Here is a 21,877-nt window from a genome sequence, read left to right on the forward strand (position 1 = left end):
TACATATTAGTTGTGTCTTACACAATGTCTCCCTGAATGTCTAAAGTTGCCGTATGCTTATTTGCCACTTTATAGATACTAGGAGGTGTGCACCGCGCGTAAGCGCGGTGTGGATTTCTAAGATTAGTATGCCCAATGTTGCCGTGTAAAGTAATAAGAAATTGGAAATCTAAAACTGCAATGAAGAGTATATTTAAGATATAAGGGAAAAATATTACAAGTAATGAGCGTACATTGTTGATTGGAAAATGCATGATTTAAAAAACATAATAAGCAGATCTTCAGTTATTAATGCTGAGATTATTGATGTTGAGGTTGTCAATGTCATGAACTTCATCCATAGTGTAGGAAGTGATTATTTCATAAGTTGAGAGTCTCATCATTCTGAACTTTGGAGTTGAGGGTTTGACGTAGCATATAATGATTTTTCCGTGGAGAATTGTTTGGAGGTGCTGAGCCATATTTATGTTCTGGTGCGAATAAAGTAAGAAAGAAACATAAGTTGGGGAAAAAAAGAGAGGAAAACAAGTGCTGTATAAAAAAATATTGATAATTACCTCTGATTGCAAATAGTATAGCTCAGCGGTAGAAAATTGAGCTAGCTTTTCGGCTTCAGATGCCATAGCAGTAAGATATAGAGTGCCAGTTGAATCCGTTATCCAAATTGAAATACAAGCTCTGGAATCAATAAACTAATGCATATGTGATTGGAGATTTAGATTGATTAATATAAGCAGTGCACATTATTTTTAAGTATAAGTACCTGGGTTGGAGATCAATATTAGCTTGACAGTATTTGCAGATAATTTTTTGCTCATCTATACAGCTACCTGGTTGGTAACAGTTGGGACAAGCTATATAGGTTAATTTTTGAGGTTTAGAATCAAGCTCGACGACACCTTTTATCCATGCAGTCTTTGGCTTCTATAAAATAAAAGAATTAGGAAGAGGAAATGGGACATAGTAATGAGTAAATATAATAAAAAAGTTTAGATGTGAAATTGGACGGTAGTATAAGAATTTTACGAAGTGAAGTAGAGCGGCTATGTCATGGATCTGATTGTGATGAGGGGGAGCAAGAAGGATGCGTGGATTAGCATAACTGTGATCATGGACCATCTGTGCTAGCTGAGTTGCGTTGTAATGATACCTAAAATAAGAAAGGAAAAGTTAAGCTGGCATGGAATAATTGGAATGATGTAGAGCGTCTAAAAAATTCTGACCAGCGATGCAGATCTGTTGCCTGTTGCACAATTGGAGCTATCAAAATAGTAGTTGAATCTTGAGTTGAAAGGCTAAGATCTGGTATTTAAGCGGAAAAAAAGAAGAAAAAATCAACCATAAGAAGAACGGAATAGTTTTTCTGCTAATAAATGTGTTGCCATTTTCTAAATAATAGATAGTAGGTATTTGGTTACAGTTTTGTGTTGTGACTTTCATTCTTATGGCAATGATGACTGGAAAATGGTTCTCAGCAGCTGCAATTGCAGGACCATTGTTTTCTTCGAAGTCATTCTTCAAAGTTAGGATGAATGGTCTCATGCTAGCAACACAGGAAGAATAAATGTTTTTGTGAACAGTTTATTTGTATATATAAAGCATGGAATAAGAAATTGAATTAGCAGGTAAGATTATTACTCTTGATCGGCAATGACATAGTCTCGAGCAATGGACGTTGTTCCCTCAGAGGTGATAGTTTTGACAGGTAAAGCATGTAGTACAATTCCCATGACATCTAAGAAAGTTTTAAAAAATATATTGACTATGCTAGAAATTTCTTGGGAGCCGGAAAATATATTGCATGGTATGAGCGTTAAATTACTTATAAGCTCATCAGTGTCAGCAATTACGGCAAATGCAGAGAATGAATGTAGCTGGAAATGAAGAGGAAGAGAAGGCTGACCAGTCTCTGGAATTTCTTGAATTAAAGTATCTTCGGTAGCAACGAAATGAAATGGATATTCAGTGATGGTAGTATGAGGGTTTGGAGGAGAAACAAAAGCCCCAGAGATGTAGTATTTTTTAAAGGGGACAAGCAATTCTGTTCTTTGATCTAAAATGTGATGAGGAACATGCATTTGAATTGTAGTACCCTGTGATTAGCAAGTATTAAATTGCATCAGAATTTAATTTGATGATAGGAAGGTAAAAGGAAGGGTTGGATATATATTACCTCTGTGTCAGCTAGGACAAATGTTCGATAATGTTGCTGAAGAGTTGAGTTATATTTAATATGAGTTGCTTCAATTACTTGGACAATAACTCCCCACTCTTTCAACGATGGATGAATAGCAGACAAAGGCATGCTAGAAGGGTTCATTTTTGGGGTATGATGCAAGAGAATGTAAATTGAAGAGAGGAGTGAGTGTGCTCGATATTTGAAGAAGAAATTAAATGTAATTTATTGGTTGCATGTCATGAATATCTAGTAGAGAAATGGTAAATGATTTGAGGCGTGGTAGGTAATGAAAATGTGAGTAATAAGGTGATTGAGCTGTTGAAAACAGAACGAGTAAGCAGATTGTCAGGCGTCGAGCTGGAAAGCCATCATTGTAATGTATGTACTGAAGAAACATTTGTTGGGGTGGTGGTATTTTGTCTGTTTCTATTTCAGAACTTTTCATTTAAAGTGAGCAACTTTTTATTAGTGCATAAGGTGAACGAATAATTTAGAGACCTGCAAAGTAAGATGGCTGTGGCCGGTAATGCTCATATGTAAAGGAACATAAGTAGGGGCCATAATTGTATATATGAAGTGCAGGATTCGTTATAATTGTCATAGTGAATTAGTAAATACCATAATTTAAATTAATTAAAAAAAGGAAATCTATTTGAATGCATGAAATTGTATTGCAACATACAAATAGATATTGCAAATTTAATCTACAGTAAGGGAATATTGTAGGCAGAAAGAAAAGCTTGGCTGATCAGTGTTGGGTCATGCGTGATGTTTGGTTCAGATAGTTCATTGCATTGTCAGGAATCTAATAAGTTTTTGCAGCAATGGAATATATTCCCTGGCAGAATAATTTTTTGACGTTAACAATAAGTTGATCATGTATTTAATTGAGCATTACATATGTAAGTGGATATTCGTCCACCATAAAAATACAACGAAAATATATTGTACCAAGGGCAAATCTTTTCAACTCCATTACTATCAAAGATTACAACAGCAAAACTTGTCTCTGATTCTGGAACGAAGACAAGGGTGTCATTATGCTGTAGATGATGGTCTAGTACAAAGTTTCTCCAATTTCGTTTGAGGCGGTTGCCTTTTATTCCAACTTCAGTGATCTTGTGGCCAGTTTTTAGAACTATGGTTGGAGTTCTCTCACCATTTAGAAAGTGATCAACAAACCGAGGGAGTTTCTAGACATAAGAAAATGTAAGCAAGTTTATAAGAAGGGTATATTATTCTGCTGGATGAAACCTGTCTATAAATGTTGGGCAGGAAATATCATTACCAAGGAACTTGGATATGCTGAGTCGAACGGTTGATAAAAGCAGATTGAATTGGACAATTCTTGAGAGAAAGCTGGGCTCAGTGATGAGGAAACAATTTGTTGATGCAGCGATAAAAAGGTAGGATCTGGTAAGACGAAAGGATGATAGTGTAAGATATACTAAGTGGTACATATAGAATTTTAAGTTACAAAGGTAAATATAATTTGTGAACCTATACTGCTTTGCTGATGCAAAAGATTTGGTAGGGAAACTGTCCATCGGAGATAAACTTGTTTTTTCAGCTCACAGAAATGAATAATATCAAAAATTAGATCTCCAGCATGTCGAAGCAACAACATATCATGTTCTTTGGTAATGTTCTGGTGATAATATTCCAGCCACCCTTCTTCAAAGCAGTCATTTCTAACTGAGATGGTCCATCTGTGCAATCCATGTCTGAACGTGATCGTGTTGTCATCATGTTGTCTGAGCAATATTTGAAATGCAAGAGGCAAAGGCTGTATGTTGCATAAAAAGGGAGCTCATGCTTAAACACAAATTGAAGAATAGACCATAAGAAAGTTTTTCGAATGCTGACGAATATTATTACCTGTCCTCTGTTCTTGCATCTGATAAAAAAGCAATATGTTTGTGGAGCATTGCCTGTGATGTGAGACGAATCCACAGAAACAGTAGATGTTTCGGCCATGAAGGCTGTATTGTTTAAGAAGCAAAAGTGAAAAATGTATGACTGATAGCAGTTGGTGAATGTAGTTGTATAAGTTTTAGCTATGAATGCATAACAAAAGACATTAGTAGGAAAAACCTGTTGGTGAAGTCAGGGAGAAATCTGCTCTTTGATGTGTTAAGTTAAGAAAGCAAATACATGCACATATAAAGAATGAGGGGAAGATGGAACAGGTTTATATATTTATACTACTAAGTAACGACTGTTTATTACAGTACAACAAATATAATAGGTTTGTGTTGGATCAATAGCTTAGGAGCTGAGGATGCTCATGCAATGACAAGTATACGTTATAATTGATTGTATATCCATTATATCTATTGAATAATTAATGGAGAACTAGATAACTTTAGAGTAAAATTGTGATTGTTATGTTCTGCTGTAACTAGAGAGCAACGAGCATGTAATTGAAATGTAAAGATTGAATAGGTGAAAAAAGGTAAATGGCAGTAAAATGTCTAGTCAGAAAATCAGCAGAACAAGACACAAAAGTTTTTTAATTTTAGCTGTAAGTTCCAAGAAAGGGAATCAAGCACTGGTAGCATAGTTCCCTTGGCAAAATAAAATACCAAATAAAATAAAGGTCAAAAGAAAGGGATCAAGCATAGGTAGCATGGCTTCTCCAGCAGAACAGAGTGCTGAACAAAATCTAATTGATAAGAACGTCCAATAGTGCTAACTATTCGTCGTTATCAATACAAAAATAAGTAACAACAATCTAAATGAGCTTTGCCTTCTTCTTGGAGCTTTCAGTGGCACTGTGGGAACTACTATTGCTTTCATCAGCTAACAGCTCAAGTTTTTCAGTTAGACATTGTCTAGCCTTTGAAGCTGGTTTGGTTTCTTTAACAGGTGCAGATCCTGTAGTAAAATCAATTTTGTTAAGAAAGGCAAAATAGTAAGAAACAATGATAAGTAAACATTTATTCAATTGTTTAATATAGGTAGAAGAACAAAGGATTTTTTGAACTGGTGAACTGGTGTTTGTGAACTATTATTTCTGCTTTGAGAAGGTAATAAAGGTTTTGTTGATGGATTGGTACTGTACAAGGTTACTGCTCAGTTGGCGATACCTGAAGTGTTGGTGGTAGCAGTGTCAGCCTGGAGATCAATTAATAAAGTATCACTTTTGCATTGAGTTGGCGATTGAACAACATTAGTATCGAGAACCTCAGAGTAGTAGATAATTGTATAACGCTGCTTTGCATCAGCCATTTGAGTTTGCACTGGTTTTATGTGCACCAGAAACCACTTTGACTCCAGCTCGTTATGGACAGCCTCAAGAGGGAGTTCAATGTTCTATGAAAAGAAAACATGGAGGAAAAAAATAAGGAAATGAATAAGGATTATATGCACAATAAGATGGCTACTGCAATAAGAATTAAATGAAAATAATAATAATTTGACAGTCATTTTTTTAAAGGAGAACATGCCTGCTTAAAATGGTCCATTATTTCAAAAGCAGTGAAGGTTAGCAGCTTTTCTGCTTGTTCTCCAAACACAGAAGCTGTGATGGCACCAGTATGATCACATAAATCGATATCAAAGCGACACCTATAGATGCATGTAAATTTCAGTGAGGTATGTCTATTAAGCAAAAGGTCAATAATGAGCAAGCGGAACTTATACGCTAATGTATTTTAAAGTAACTACCTGGGCTGAGCAGGATGCTTTTCTTTGCATGTATTACACATAAAAATAACTCCATCTGCAGCAGCAGTACCCCGGCAGCATTTTTTACAGCTCATATACCAGTATTTCTGGAATATGTGCTGAAAAGAGAACCTTGCTTTAACCCATATATTCTAAAAGCCAACATTGAAAGGCACTGTGTTAACTCATATGTTAATATGTAAATGGATAGTCAAATGACAGATTAGAGGAAAAAGTGCTGAACCTTCTGTGATGGTCTGACATTTGAAATTAAAGTGATTTTCTGATCTGCTTTCACTGACATGTTAGGGTTATACTTAATATAGCTTTTTTCATCAATGATTGCTGCAAGTAGGTTGGTATTTCTCATCGCCCTGTGATAGACGAGATGGAAATAGTAATGGAAACAATTGATTATAGATGATCAATTGGTTAGATGACATAAATAATTATTCAATACCAGTTCTTTAATTCTCTTGCTTCCTGTACAGGAGGGTCAACAAGGATCGCCGAATCAAACCATGTCGACAGCGCAACTCCTATAGGATTAAGAATGATGATACGTTGGCAAGGCTGCTGTATTAGTTTTTTCATGGAAATGGGAATTAAAACGAAGATGTACAGATGCAGAATTACCATTATAGTTGCTAACTTTCAGCCTGCGACATATGATGACAGGGTAGTTGTGTATGTCAGATAATATCTGCTGGCCTTCATTCTTGATGAAATCATCCCACATGGAAAGCATGACAGTTTGCGATCTAAAATGAAGACAATAAGCAGCTGTTAAGATAGATAAGACATATAAAAAACAATGAAAATGGAGCTAAGTAAAAGTTTGAAGAGCAGTAGAAAGGGAAGGATACTGTTCATTGACAAGGACGAATTTCTGAACAACAGATTCTTTGAAATTTTTATTAATGATCCTGCTGTCCTGTGCTTCAATAACAATTCCAAGGACATCTGTGAAAGGGAAACGTTCTTGTAAAAGCTGTTCTAAGCCGAAATTCATGATATATGTGTAATACACTACATACATACCCACAGATTTATCCTTATGATCCATGTACTGTGCCAAGTCTGTGAATTGAGTGCAGTTAAATTTGACAGGCATTATATCTTCGTCATCAGCATCCTCTTCAATGACAGTTTTACTAGTGAGCACCCACTGTATTGTGAGTTCAGCTGTTTGATATTTTGGGTGGATTGGTCTAACCACAGCATTCGCTATTCTGTATTTTTTGTAGACCTGCAAGATTGGTCCGACCCTAGCAATGTCATGGTTGAAAATAATGCCTTCAACTTTTGATCCCTGTTGCATAAAGAAAAATGTTAAAGAATCAATCAGTTGTGAGTACGAATAGAATATCAACAGAAATTTTAAATACAGGGGTTGTATCTATTTACCTCTGCATCAACAAAAATAAATTTTTGCTTCTTTGTTGGTGTCGACAGTGATTGGGTAACTTGCTGTTTTTCCTGAACAATAACTTTGCATGACCAGTCTTGCATATCAGGTACAATTTCTTTTATGGATAAGAGCTTGTCCATGCTGAATGGAAAACAATAAAGGAAATATCTATCAAATGTGAGTATGAATAGAGAATTGCATTGCAGGTATTATAACAACTAAATAATAATCATGGAGAACAAACCTTAACTTTAAATAACTGTAACATGCAGTGCTAGTGTTCAGTTAGCTGAAGTATTTCCTGAAATACTACATTTCTAGTCTTGCAATCTATTTTTATTCCATCAAAAGTTCCAGGCAGAATAAGAACTTTAAGTGCTGCAGAAGTTTTAACTCTAGATAAAGCAACATATAGTTGGCCGTGAGAAAAAACTGGTTCGCGAAGGTAGATTCCAACATAATCTAGTGTTTGGCCTTGGGATTTGTTGATTGTCAAGGCAAAACAAACACGAACAGGAAACTGTGTTCTTATAAATGGCAGGCCATTTTTGTCATCATCAGACACTTGTAAAGGAATTTTAGGGAGGAAAATTCTCTTTCCTTGATGCTGACCAAAAGCAATTTCTGCACAGATAGTATTCTGCCTCAGCTCTCTACAAATGAGTCGTGTACCATTGCACAATCCTTCTGTAGGGTTCAGGTTTCTTATAAGCATGATTGGACAATTTTCTTTGAGCAGTAGCTTGTGAGGAGGAAGGCCTTTTGGATTTTGAGAATTCAAGAAATCTTCATAGTCTCCTTGATGTCGTGGATCAACGGTTCTATCAGAACTGACATAGACATGAAGATTTCCCGGAAATCTTCTGATCATTAGGTCATTTATTTCATCCACTGAGCTATTTTTTGGAGCAAGGACACATCTATTGATCATACCATAAGGATCTTTTGAATACATAGTTAAATCCGGAAAAACAGATTGAAGCAACCTGTTTGTAAGAAATCTGAGTAAGAATATATAAATATTCAACTACAGAGGAATGACCAGATAAAAGCAGGACTTGGAAGCGAAAATTCTTTAACCTGTTCAAAGATTCTTCTTTTTCAGTATAAGGAATGACCATCTCAGAAGGTAAAGTTATTTCACCATGCCTATCAACAGCTTCTCTTCCTTCTCCGATTCTCAATAGGAGTTCTGAGAATGCTGGATCTAAGATGGCTCGCATATTTTGTACCAGCTGGAGCTTTTGCATGGAAGACCACAAATGAGAGCTAGGAAGACTAGATTCTATAAGAACCAGTTTTGTAGCCTGTCTGATAACTGGCAAAGTTTGACGAAAATCGCCACCGAAAACAACTACTTTTCCTCCAAATGGAACGTCACAGTCCATTATATCTCTAAGCAAACCATCAAAGGCTTCAACAGTTTCTCGTTTGGCCATTGAAGCCTCGTCCCACAAGATTAACCTTGATTGAAAAAGTAATCTTGCAATACTGCCCTGTTTACTAATCTGGCAGGTTTTATTTCTAGAAAAATCTAACGGTATGTTAAATCTAGAGTGGGCTGTTCTTCCTCCTGGAAGAATAGAGGCTGCGACACCTGACGTTGCAACCGCAATGGCAATGTGGCCTTGGGATCTCAAAGTAGCTAGAAGAGACCTATATAGGAAGGTCTTGCCAGTTCCTCCAGGGCCATCAATAAAAAAACTTTGGCCAACAGGAGAGAAAACTGACTGGAGAATTAAATCATAGGCATGCCGTTGTTCAACATTCAATCTAAAAGGCATTAGAAGATCCTCTGCCAGAACTTCAATATTCCTCTCACATTCAATTTCCTTTGTTAGCTGATCAGAGTGAACATCTGCTGAAGTGTTTACAGCTAAGTGGTAGTCAGCAAAGCTTTTACCCATTTGTTCGACCATTCTTTTAATTTCCTGTAGGACTTTATTTCTAATTTCTTCAGCCGTATAAAAACAAAGATGTTGGGATCGCTGGTAATCTGCAGAGAGATCTAGCTGAAATTTGTCCCAAAGAAACTTAGGATCCGCTGGAGCACAATGAACAAGAATAGTAGCAAATAACAGTCTCAAAGAGGATGGCATTTGGAAAACAACTGCTTCTTCAAGAGTCTCTTGTATATATGTATCAGACTGTAAAAGTCCAAGGGCCAAAGCAGCATCTCTAAAGCAATTCATTTTTTGGCCATTAATAGTTAACAGGTCATCAAATGACGTAGGTGCTCGAACATGAGTTAGCAGGAGTCTAAGGTAATATCTCTCTCCTTCACGAGGGCTGACCGTGACCAGCCTTCCAATGGCTTTTTTACGCTTTCTCTCAGTCCAAGTTTTAAATTTAAAAGACCAAACAAAATGTTCTGGAAATTCCCTATAAAAGCACTTCAACGTTTCAGCCTTTGCATTTGTTTTGTTCATCTTGAAGAACTCAGTTAACATGGTCTTTGAGAAATCAATTTTCCTCAGTAGCTGCAAAAGGTCTGAGTTTTTGTTGAAAGTGATAAGCTGCTGCCCAGGTAGGTGAACTTGGAGAGTATAGACAGCTGGAGTCATCTCGTTTAGCCTAAATTCAAAGATGCGCCAAAAAGCCTCAGGAGGTGAAATCCATCTTCCCTGCTGGAATTCTTTAATTTCATCGACATCAGGACGGGAATCATCAGATATAATTTTGAAACTGATAAGATCGTGTCCTTTAAAGACGTACTTGTATAAATATTTAACCAGCTTCAAAGTAGAACAGATTTCTACATTCATGTGGCAATCAAACAAGGCTAAAAGATAACGATTATAAGGAATGATCCATCTATTGTCAAGTTCAAACCTGCGGACAGTTATCTTTCTGCCATTATCCCTTCTCCTATAGTATGGATAGCTGTCTTCGGCATGAGTTGTGTGTTCACAGAAGTTTTTTGGATAATGATTTTTACAGCTACCATTTTTCATACAAGGGCTATTCCTGCCCATTTCCCCGCAAGGTCCATGAACCATGTGCTTAAGAACAAGAGAATACAAATGAGGGAACTGCTTAGGATCAGGGAGCTCAGCAGAAACTATTCTATCGTATGACTCAGGATTAAGCAGCTTGAATTGTGGTCTCAAGATTAATAACAAGTGAGCATGAGGAAAGCCACGTTTCTGGAATTCAATAACGTAAACGCATGCAGCGACCTCTCCAAAAATTTTTCTGTCTAAAAGTTCAGCCTTGAGCATTTCAAATTTTGCCCTGAATACTCTAGACAAAAGATCTGGCCTATCTTGAGGTTTTTCCTTAAATTGCAGATTATCTTGAATTTCTTTCCACATTGGATTACATGTCATGGTGAGAAAAATATCCGGCTTTCCATATTTTTGTACTAATGACATTGCATCAAGATATCTCCGCCTCATATCTCTTGGCCCACCGATAAAAGAAGCTGGTAATATCACTTTACGACCAACTTTTGAGCCTTCACTCTGACCAATGGAAACACTATCCAATACTCCTGCAAGGATTTCTGTTCGAACGTCATTTTGCCTCTTGCGCTGAAAATCCAGTCGAGACGTTTCAATTTTTACATAGGAATCAACAGAAAATTGCTGCAGCAATCTAAGAGTATGCAATAGCATGGATTCATCATTTTTCCTTATCTGGAACCTATAGCAGTAATACTCTCTAGCTGATACAGTATGTTCATCCTTCTTTCCATGATCAGCAGCTATAGGAAATGAAAAAATGGTACATGTAAACAAAAGTTTATTTTGATAATCGTGGAACTGGGAAATTATAAAAGCTAGGAGATGTACTTGCCTCTCTTTTCTAAATCCATAAGTTGGGCTGGTTCCTGTAAAGAAGAGGGATCAATGATAACCTCTTCATCACAGGAATGATCAGTTCGCTTTCTTTTATAGACTCGTTTAATTCCGTGGTGCCATCCAGATTCACCACGAGGAAATAAGAGAGGATACTGCAAAGGGTCATAACAAGCATAATAATGCTGGACCTTGTGAGCAGCATTTGAGTGGCTATAAACGAGAATATGCGCTTGCTTATTGACTGATTCATCATCATGTTCAGTCCATATAGCGGCAACTTGAGAAGTAGAAGGAAGATTATAGATACGCTGGTCAAGGCCAGGAAAACAGTTAAGCACAATATTATGCTTTTCAAGATCTGGAACATCCCTTAGATCCTTAAAGAATCTAGCATAAGGATTATGAGAAAGTATGTCCATCAGAAGCTTTAAAGTGCTCTGACGTAACTTATCAGAAGCAGCGACTCGCTTGGTCAATTCTTCATCGGTATCAAAAAAGTAGAGATGGATCCCACAAGGCTTATGATCAGGCTGTGACAAACTGTTTAGAAAATGATAAACCTGTCCCTGAACACGAAAGGTATACACTCCCATTGCATTCCTTGTCAATTCTGGGTCATACTTTGCAGCAAATGAGGTGAAGGACAAGTTATTGTTATAAGTACGAGACAATCTTCTAAAATGCTCGCATTCTTCATCATTTCCTATAAATAAACGCTTTAGAGCATAAGGCATTGCAGGAGCAACAATAGAAATTTCTCCTTGGGAACAACAAAAGCTAGGGGGTTCCAAATGAAATCTTTTAGCTCCACAATATTGACAATCAGGAGCATCAGGCAGCAATAAAGATTCTTTAGGAATTTCATCAATCTTAGATTTTTTTGAGCGACGGCATCTAGTAACTGGCCCTGCAGTTTAGGTTATGTGATGGGAACGATGTTGATAAGGAAAGCTCAAAGAAGTATAATATGAAGGGAATATGGGGAAAAAGTTCAGAAATAAGACAAACAAACAAAGGGCAACCTGATTGCCTCCTCCTTGTCAATATAACGTTTGAATGATCGCTTGTAGTAGCTGGAAGAGCAACAGCACAATCAGATGATTTGCTGGTCCCGTTTGTGTTGCCTGGCAAACGGTTGTATTATTCTAAGAAAGTAACTGTTTGCTCTTAAAGTGACAGGACATCCACAATTATACAATCATGAATTCTAATAAGCTGGAAATAGCACACAGGATTGTCTTAGATGGGGGTAATTAATTTTTTTTTAAAAGATAGAGGTTGAACACTGAAAGAAAGGAAAAAGAATTAGGAAAGTGAACGAATAATACGTATAGGCTGAGCAGGTGTAAAAGAGTCAGTTTCGAATGTAACAGGAGAAGACACATCATGCTCACATAAGTGGTCTAAGGATGAAGTAGCAGAAGAGGTAAGGAATCTAAAATTTGACCTATCAATAGGTTTAAAGATGCTAGTCAAACCTTCAGCGGGAGGACGGCAGGATTGTTCATTTTCATTAAGGCCTGCAACTGTAGCTTGTGAAAAGGGGGATGCTGCTGCAGACAGATGACAGAGATGCTTCTGCTTAGAACAGTGGTTATGAGGTAAATAATGGGAAGGGAGAAGGTCGTTCTTTTTTCTTTTCTGAGAACGATTCTGTGCAGAACATTTCCTACAGGGGACTATGCTGCTGCACGAAGCTGCAGCAATGCAGAGATATAGATGGTCTTATATATATAGGAATAGCAGACAAAAGATGACGATATCAGGAGCGAAAAGGAAAATAGCGAAAAAGATTCCCAAGTGCTGCAATACCTGTACCGTGACAGATGTTCATAGATGGAAGATTGAATGCAGCAGAAGAAGAAACACAGTTTCTGGAAAGGAAATTTGAAGCCGTTGAATTGAGAGAGCTAAGGGGCTGAAAGTTTAAGGTCTTAACAGCGTTAGAGGTGATACGGGCATTTTCATTAAGAGCATCAAGAGTTTGTTGATTCTGGTTGGAGCTTCTAACAATGCTATCTGAAGGGTGATCCAATGTTTCAGACCGGAAATTGGTATGGATCAGGTCAGAAGGCTGAACAGTAGTTGAATGATGAGGAGAGAAAAAGGCTTGCTCTTTCATCTTTGTAGCACTACAAACTGGTTGATGTTGGCTAGGGTGAACTGTACCACCCAGGAGAATTGCTGCAAAGCGAACAAATAGATGGCCTAACTTGTCTCAGAGAAGTGTAGAGAGAACGAAGACAGGAAAAGATGCCAACACGGGAAAAACAATTAAAGAGCTAAATGGCTCCGGGGCAGACTGCTAGTCTAGGACCACGGCATTTATACCTTCTGGAACTAAATTACACTGTACTAAGTGCGGGGAAGAGGAAGCAGCTCCACTGGATAGGCACAGCGAGGTAGCTATAGCGGTAGACATATAGTTCAACGATTCTTTAGGTGCAGCAGGATGATGATCAGCAATCTGATTGTGACCACCTGCTAGCTTATCATTACGAGCAGGAGCAAAATCAGAGAAACAAACACCAGTTTCAACATGCCCGAACGGGACCTTACGAAGATAAGAGCGCGATGGTTTCTCCTTTTTCTTACGAAGCCTGGCCTCACGCCTCCGACGTGAAAGGGCAGCCTTATCATCGGAAGACATTTCCGCGTAACGCTTGCGGCGCAGAGCATTTCTATCCATCTCACTAAAAGAGCTAAGAAGGAACAGGCTGAATATAATAAATTTGCGCGAACCGACAGTAAGTATAAAAGAACATAGCAGAATCCAAACTAAAGAAGACGACAAACGCGCATGGTTCTAAAGTATGAAATAACCAGGAAGGGGGGAAAAACAGCCATATACATAGTCGATGAAAATGGAGCTATAACTAAACAAAGACAACTATATACACAGTCTGACGTAATAGACTATTAAATAACTCATCTTTATATCCTGAAGCTAATCTTCAAGATGTATCCCCTAGAAGAAAATGGTCAGTTGGAACCGCACCTTTTTTACTCTATTGCAGGGTTTACTGCGAAGTTTATGACAGCAAAAGAGAACACACCAATTAGCAAAGATAGGTGGTATTCACCTGAGATGAATGAGCCATAAATGGCCAAGATAGGAAATGTACAGATAAGGCTATTTAAATTGAAGGTACAAGACAAATTCAAGATTTACAGATTGGGTTCTGAGTAAAAAATTAGAGGCATCCCTAATTGGGCAAATATCACTGCAAGAAATTTCCACGTAATTCGTTCAGCGCAGCGCATTTGTAGCCATCTCACTAAAACAGCTAAGAAGGAACAGTCCAAGAGCTAAGAAGAAATAGTCCAAATATAATGGATTTGCGGGAAATTACAGTAAGTACAAAAGAACATAGCAGGGTCAAAATTAAAGAAGACAACAAACGCACATTCTTGTAAATAATAGAATATAAAAAGTTATATAACGAAACGATAATAACATGCATGGACAGCATCTATACTGCAAGAACGTAGCAAGGGAAAGCAATAAAGCAAGCATGCATATTGTGAAGTTGGCATGCATGTTGGGGAAAAGGCGTAAAGCGTGAAATGACCAGGAAGGCGAAAAAAACAGCGACCAACTGATGCAGGCACAAACAAACAAGCATCTAACCTGCAAGGGAATTTCTGCCAAAAGACATAAGAGAAGATGAAGTCCATAGCAGGCTCCACGCAAGGATGAAAATGCGGCCAAATTCGACAAATAAGGACATCAAATAAAGCTGTAAAAGAGAAAACGGCACCCACAGTAACATGAGATGCTAGAAAGGAAGGAAAAAGGCGGGATTTTTTTTCTTTGAAAAAAATGAGCTCACCACAAAAGCAGAGGCATATATCGACCAGCATTTATCAGCAGGGGAAGGGGGAAAAAGAACAAAGTTAGTGGGAAAAATGAGCCAAGTTTCCACAGTTCATAAGCAACAATAGCAAAAAAGCATATAAATCGATAAATGAATGACTTACCGAGACAATATTGCTGGAGCAGGCGAATAGAAACGAAAGGCTCAAAAGAACAGACCAACAAGCAAAGAAAAGAAAGCCAAACCAAGCTATAACTGAAACAATAGAACGGAGGAGGGAAAATGGTAACCGAAAGCGTAAAGCAACTACAAAGCATGATAACATCTGAAAAATCCAGAATACAAAGAATGGAGCAGGTTGAATGGCAGTACGGAGAAGGACGTTGGAAAGTATCAGAGTCAAAGAAGAGAGGCCTCTTTGAAAGTCTGCACAGTGGCTAAGCATTCTTTTGACATATATAACCCAACAGAACAAAACTAAGTCAACTCACAAAAAAAGATTGTAAATAAACATGTAAATCAAGGGTAAATAGGTAATTCATGAGCTGTCACATTGACTGAATACCAAAAATCTGACATTAGGTAAAGTGAAAGGAAAGTTAATCTGACAAAAAACCTGACATTAGGTAAAATTGAAAGGAAAATTGCATCATTATCACCACTATCGGTCCATGATTGTCATTATCACCACTATCGCTCCATCATTATTTATCACCACTAGCGGTCCATTGCTGGGTTCCATGCAAGCGGTAAAAAAAAAATTTTTATAGGCAAAAGTCCTTTTTTTCGGCTCCATACAAGCAGGCAAAACACAACCCATTCATTCAAAACGCACCCAACACCACAAAGCAAGCATTGAGCACGTGGAGGAGGACGACAACATTTCCACCCATGACAAAGCGACACATCAGCACCACACAGAAGAAGAGAAGACGATTTGGCAACTTTCCTAAGCACTTAGACTATATATGGTTGATGAATGTTGATTATAGATATGAATCTTTGGCAAATCTTATGGGGTTTTGACATGAATGTTGATTAAGTTTCTCCAGTTTCGGTTTCAAGTCAATCCATTTAATTGAATGCATCGATGGATGACCTTAAGGTTAGTTAAGGTCTCTTGAAACATAGTTCCTTCTTAGAATTTCATTAGCATATTTAAATTACAGTTTATGTATGTTGCTCTTTTGTGAATGATATAAAAGAGATTATGTGCTTATATAGGCTTCTTGTTTCAGTTAAATAATTCTTGAATTATAGTGAAGGGTATCACCAAAGTGACCTTTATTATATTTATAGAATTATTTAATAAAGATCCTGAGATGTTCATATTTTGAAATTCTATATTGATTTTCAACTTGGGTTTTTATTAAAAGTTGAAATTGTTACTCGAAATATGAACCTTTGACGTAATATTTGGGTTAGCTTTCTTGGTTCATGTATTTATAAAATATGTCATATATTTCCTTTGTCCATAATTTCACAAGCACAAATAAGGTTTTTAAACAAATTGGACAAAAGGTTTGGGATTTATTTTGAGCAAACAAGTTTTAGTTTGCCAATGTCATAGTTAAATTTATTATCCGTTGACATAAAATATTGCCTCATTAAATGATTTAATGGATTATTACAATTAGTACCACCGAAGTGGCTATTGTTTTAATTCATAAAATTATATGACAAGATTTTGGAATGTCTGTCTTCTAAAAATGTTATCATAATTACATGCCCGAAGGGGGCTACTTATGCATATTAATGTTGGAAGGATTAAGTGATCACCATGCTACATTTATGGTTATACTGTATTTATTTTAGGTAAATGGTTTACTGAATTATGATAACTGGTACGCTGATCTGGCCATTATCATAACTCAAAAATTTATTTAATAAGGATCCTGAGGTGTTTGTCTTTTATAATTGTATTATATAGTTATCTGCTCAAAGATGATAATCATATATATATATATATATATATATATATATATATATACTATAGGGAGGGACAGTCCGTGCGACGCGCAGGAATTTGGTGGTTGTAATTCAAGATAATTAATAATTATTGTTTAATATTTTGTAGTATAGGAACTGAAGTATGATGATTTTATCATGTGATTTTAATAGAAAAAACATAAGTTACGTAGTGAGTCAATAAAATAATGTGTAATAAAATATCCTTATCGTTATACTATGTAAGAATCCGTTGTGATCAAAGGTTATATTTGAATTTCAACCGCAAAGATAAGGGGTTTGAAAAGGTAAAAATGTTTAAAGTGCAATTGAAAATTATCCAAAAGTCTCTTCTAAAACTTATCCAAGATGATAAAACATTTTAAAGTATCAATTGAACCCCTCATCTCTCGAATCTATATATGTTCGTGAAAGATCCCTTAAGTAATGCTTCTGATTTCTCCCTCGACTTAAGCTCAACCTGAATTATCAAGTCAAGTTTATCCATCAATCACTTTACATCCAATCTAATCTAAAATAATTTTATTTTAGACTAACTATTTATATAATTTGGTGGGCATAATACGACTTAATCACATGTTTCTTACAAAGATAATAATGCCCAAAAATGATAGATAGATAAGAAACTTAAGTGGTCTTTTTCAAAGTTTTGTAGAAACTATTTAGATTTGGTGTTTTTTGCTAGGGGCATTTCTTTATAATCTCATAAATAAGTTCAAATCTGCATAATTGTTAAAGATCTAAATTGAAACTATCTTGATTATAAAAAATTGGTGCAAATAATATTTTCTAAATTTGAAATCGTAAAAAATGGTAACTAAAATCAGAATAAATTCCTCATATGAATTTGAATTGCAAACTGTAGGTAGAAACTGCTTAATGATATTTTTCAATGTTTACTTGTATGAGTATCCAATATAGCAACTCTACTTAATTGATTCGTTTGAACTATGGATAATAGTTGCTTCAATCAAATCAAGAAACATTATTTATCATTGTACAGCATACAATTATGAGTAAATGAATTCATACAATGCAATCAAAATGGTGCTATAGCTAAAGCATTTAAACTCATCAAGTTCCACTGCAAATTCTTTTAGATAGCATAAAAAGTAAATTTTTTGTATTTGAAACTATATAAACAGTAGAATACAAGAACGAGATCATAATAGGGAAAGCAAATAGAGTGCAAATGACATTTTAGTACTATGTAGCATGATTAATTTTCTTTTTTAGTTTCAATGAAGTACAAAATTCTAAGTTAATAAATTTTACAATCATAAAATTCTCAATTAAAATAAACACAAGCTGAATTCCAAATCATATTACATGAAAAATAACTATTTGAACCATACTATATCCATAATATACAATGCCATAATAATTTTGTTCAACCATCAAAAAATTTGTCAAGCATTAAACTATTAGCAGAATCACTATGCCTCAACTCCATCCCTTCTTGCTATGCTTATTGCAACACCCACACCCATATGCATATTGCCTCAAACCCTCAAGTTTCAATCGCTTTCATCGATTTTTCATACCTTAGTTTCGACAATACTGATTAGCGTTTTCAAGCAATCTGAGACCTTAGAAGAAGATGTCAAGGTTGGGGCTTCTTCATGGTAATTGTCGGATCATACCCTTTTCTTTTTTATTTTTTTTTTCCACTTGGGAATTTGGATTCCTAGATACTTGGTAGCAACAAGACATCGGGAATTCTAGAAATTCAAACTTCTTTCTTTCGAGAACTGTCAAAATATATCATGCTTCTACATGATTTAGTTTGAGTGATATATAGTATGTGACGGTATGTGTAGGTGATGAATCACGACATATGAGAAAGTCTTTTTTTTTTTGGTAAAATAAAGATGCATTAAAACAAAGTCAAAGTCTATAGAGTAATTGACGGGTTTTCACTTTAAGTGCAAGTTTAATTCCGATTTTACACCCGTTGGACTGCAAGTATACAGGTCGCAATTTTAGTACAAGATGCGTATCGGGTCGATCCCACGAGGAGCAATTTAAACAATTACTAAGCCCCTGTTCTCTCTATTATTTAGACTTACAATTAATTTTTGAGCAGAGAAAGTCTAATGCTGTAATCTACAAATCTGATATACAAATCTAGTTTAACAAATGCTGAATGCAAATAGAGAAATTTCACTTAATGAAGATTCTAGGGATGTAGATTCCACTTATGGCATAAACTACACAAATGAATGGATTTACTTCTTGCTATTATTCTTGCTTAACCAGAGATTTATTTCCAAGATTACCAAGTCTCATTTTCATGATGAAATGGCTTAGAGCAATATAGATTTCCCTATTTTCATGGTGAAATACTACTACTACTCCGTTTTATTTCATGAAATGCTCAATAATCCACCTAAGTGTATCTCTATTTTCATGAACATACAACTCAAGCACTACTCATGTGTTTCAATTGTTATTACCAATTCTCATTGAATAATAACACTATAAACATGCTATTGGTGATCAATCAATAACAAGAAATCACAGCTACACAAGTAGACAAGTTAACTCAAGATATAACAAGTGTAAATCACATTCAATTAGTATTATTTAGCCATAAGTTTCATCTACTCCCTAGATGAAGGAGTTTAGCTACTCATGAATGATTTAACAATCAAATTCACAAGTTTATTACTGCAAAACATCATAAAGTACAAGTATAAGAAAGATAAAAGAAAGCTTAGCCAATTGAAGGTGAAGCTCTCCAATTCCTGCTATGTTCTTGCACAATATGATTACAAGTGAAAACTCTAAATGCTTCTCTAAGAACTCTTAACTAGAGAGAAAACTTGTTGCAAGAAGGAAAACTAGCTACGTCCGGTCATCCAGGCTTCTCCCCTGTATTTCTGCATAAAAGGTGGTAGAAATTCCATTCCTCTCACTTCATAATTTCCTCCACTCAGATTTTGTAAAAAGAAGTCAAAGATATGATGTTTCCTTTTGTCCACACTCATTTGGTCTTCTCTTTTATTGCAGAAGCATGTGCACCGAATTCCCTTGCATCTTATAGCTGGAAAGTGGTATGCACACAAGAGAATTGACTGAGTCAAATTGCAGAATTTCGGCTATAAAACGCGCCTACACAAAACGCGGTATAAACTCGCGTTTTTTCTACTCGCGTTTTCACTCTGGCCTTATTTCAACTGCGATTTTCTCCATGATAAAGGCCAAACTAGCTTTTGTGCAAAACACAAAAGTTGTAGCCCTTTGAGTTAGCTTTCCAATGCTTCAAGAATCATCCAAATCGGAGTATTGTAGCCTGAGATATGATCGAAATACTGTCACCTGTTCAAACCTCTGTTTTAACTTCCGACCACAGAATGCAGCTTCTGTATTCCAACGTTTTGCCCATGAAGATGGCAGAAATGGATTTCGATGTCTTCATACGAATTGTAGGTCTCTTTCTTAGCTTTAAAATGGTATAAAGATCACCTCAATCCGATAAGTGTAGCTCCAGATATGGTCAAAATACTGAAGAGTGTCAAAACTGACTTGTATTGCATTTCCTCACTTGAACATTTTTCACTTCATTCTTCTTGTTGCCACTTGAATTCATCACCAAATCTCTATTTTTTACCTCATTTGACATCCTTTGGTGATTGAATCATCATTCCTGCATAAAAATGAAGTTTTTACCATTAAAATCAATAGAAATGCAATATTATCCACTTTTACCAAAAATATATAATTTTACCAAAAACCTCTTTATTTTATTTATAAAACTAAATAATCAACTCAAAATTAACTAATAAAATGCACTTAAAAATACGTAAAATAAACTCTTATCAAATACCCCCACACTTGAATCATTGCTTGTCCTCAAGCAATATGAAATTCCAACCATCAATGATCCAAAAATTGAAAATAAACATATGTAGTATTTCAACTCCATTTCCTTGAATCAAGGTAAATAACCTTATGTGATCTTTCCATTAAGTTCAAGTACTCATAATATCAAGCAAAGAAGAGCCAAGTATACCATAATTTTACCAATTCAACTCAACTTCTTATTTTTATCCAATTTCGCAAGCAAGCAACTCCTATAGTCAATAAAGATGCTAACTAATCTCATGATCAACTTCTTATTTTTCTTAAAGAGGGATTTAATTTACTTCTTCTTTTTTTTTTTCTCTTTTTTTTTTTTATATATATATATATATATTTTAAGGATTAAATATTACTTAAGTTGTGAAAAATGCCTTTTGACGCGAAGATCAACATTTTTAGATGCAGATCCCCGGTTACTCAACATTTCACATACTCAAGTTGCTTTGCATACTCTTAATTCAAGTACCTTTTTACGCGAATGTCGACATTTGTAGATGCCAACCCCCGGTTACTCGGTACGAGAATCATTGGAGTAGAATAACACTTTTTTTTTTTTTTTTTTTAATGTATATATATAATAAAATTCCCTCTAAGAGTAATCATGAGAAGAGTATGACACTTATTAACCATATTAATTTCTTATCTTATAAAATTAGATAAAAAGAAGAATTTTCATCAAATATACAAAATGTAGGCATAATTTTCTCCACTTTACTAGATATACTTTCCTATAAATGTAAAAATTATAATCACATAAAAATCATTTCCAAATTTCATAAGAAAAGAAGTATCAAAACCGCATATATTTATTTCAAAAGGATAAGTGACAAAATTTTATTTATTTATTATAGTTAATAACATATATATGTATAAGGTTTTGGAAAAATTTTGACAGAATCTCCCCTTAAAAGTGGACTAAAACTCCCTGCCAGCAACCACAAGAAACACCATTTAAGCACAAGAATTATATCAAACACAACTAAAACCACAAGTATCACACATATTTCTCCCCCCACACTTAAATTACACATTGTCCTCAATGTGTAGGGAAGAAATGAAACAAAAGAAGAAAAGAAAAGAAAGAAGTACTCCCCAAGTCAATGGCTGAGATCCTGGTCAGCCACTAATCACGGACCACTGTCAAAATACAAGTACCTACCACATA

General features: G+C 35.7%; 3 protein-coding genes across 3 annotated transcripts; all 3 read right to left on the reverse strand.

Annotated features, from left to right (window-relative positions):
* Nucleotides 1-281: 281 nt before the first annotated feature.
* Nucleotides 282-2,320, reverse strand: LOC113737645 (replication protein A 70 kDa DNA-binding subunit B-like). The gene is made up of 9 exons (XM_027264840.1): nt 2,174-2,320; nt 1,823-2,093; nt 1,639-1,735; nt 1,419-1,543; nt 1,224-1,302; nt 1,027-1,150; nt 764-924; nt 558-678; nt 282-470 (listed from the first exon to the last, which is right to left on the reverse strand). The coding sequence occupies exons 1-9, from the start codon at nt 2,318-2,320 to the stop codon at nt 282-284; spliced, it is 1,314 nt and encodes a 437-aa protein (XP_027120641.1).
* Nucleotides 2,321-4,913: 2,593 nt separating this feature from the next.
* On the reverse strand, nt 4,914-7,399 carry LOC113737646 (replication protein A 70 kDa DNA-binding subunit B-like). The gene is made up of 9 exons (XM_027264841.2): nt 7,256-7,399; nt 6,715-7,160; nt 6,485-6,609; nt 6,309-6,387; nt 6,093-6,222; nt 5,849-6,000; nt 5,629-5,749; nt 5,269-5,494; nt 4,914-5,056 (listed from the first exon to the last, which is right to left on the reverse strand). The coding sequence occupies exons 1-9, from the start codon at nt 7,397-7,399 to the stop codon at nt 4,914-4,916; spliced, it is 1,566 nt and encodes a 521-aa protein (XP_027120642.2).
* A 134-nt stretch (nt 7,400-7,533) lies between these two features.
* On the reverse strand, nt 7,534-13,751 carry LOC113737647 (uncharacterized). Its single transcript, XM_027264842.2, has 6 exons — nt 13,394-13,751; nt 12,875-13,246; nt 12,541-12,759; nt 11,058-11,969; nt 8,340-10,965; nt 7,534-8,245 (listed from the first exon to the last, which is right to left on the reverse strand). The coding sequence occupies exons 1-6, from the start codon at nt 13,749-13,751 to the stop codon at nt 7,534-7,536; spliced, it is 5,199 nt and encodes a 1,732-aa protein (XP_027120643.2).
* Nucleotides 13,752-21,877: the final 8,126 nt, after the last annotated feature.

Source organism: Coffea arabica, chromosome 3e (assembly GCF_036785885.1).
Source record: "Coffea arabica cultivar ET-39 chromosome 3e, Coffea Arabica ET-39 HiFi, whole genome shotgun sequence".
Lineage (NCBI taxonomy): Eukaryota > Viridiplantae > Streptophyta > Magnoliopsida > Gentianales > Rubiaceae > Coffea > Coffea arabica.

Coding starts and splice junctions, on each gene's coding strand:
- LOC113737645 (XM_027264840.1), bottom strand. CDS start 2,320: ATGAACCCTTCTAGCATGCCTTTGTCTGCTATTCATCCATCGTTGAAA. Junction 2,094..2,173: donor TTGTCCTAGCTGACACAGAG/GTAATATATATC, acceptor TGCTAATCACAG/GGTACTACAATTCAAATGCA. Junction 679..763: donor AATATTGATCTCCAACCCAG/GTACTTATACTT, acceptor TATTGATTCCAG/AGCTTGTATTTCAATTTGGA.
- LOC113737646 (XM_027264841.2), bottom strand. CDS start 7,399: ATGGACAAGCTCTTATCCATAAAAGAAATTGTACCTGATATGCAAGAC. Junction 5,750..5,848: donor AAGCATCCTGCTCAGCCCAG/GTAGTTACTTTA, acceptor ATGCATCTATAG/GTGTCGCTTTGATATCGATT. Junction 5,495..5,628: donor TAATGGACCATTTTAAGCAG/GCATGTTCTCCT, acceptor TTCTTTTCATAG/AACATTGAACTCCCTCTTGA.
- LOC113737647 (XM_027264842.2), bottom strand. CDS start 13,751: ATGGATAGAAATGCTCTGCGCCGCAAGCGTTACGCGGAAATGTCTTCC. Junction 12,760..12,874: donor GAACATCTGTCACGGTACAG/GTATTGCAGCAC, acceptor GCATTGCTGCAG/CTTCGTGCAGCAGCATAGTC. Junction 10,966..11,057: donor TATGGATTTAGAAAAGAGAG/GCAAGTACATCT, acceptor CATTTCCTATAG/CTGCTGATCATGGAAAGAAG.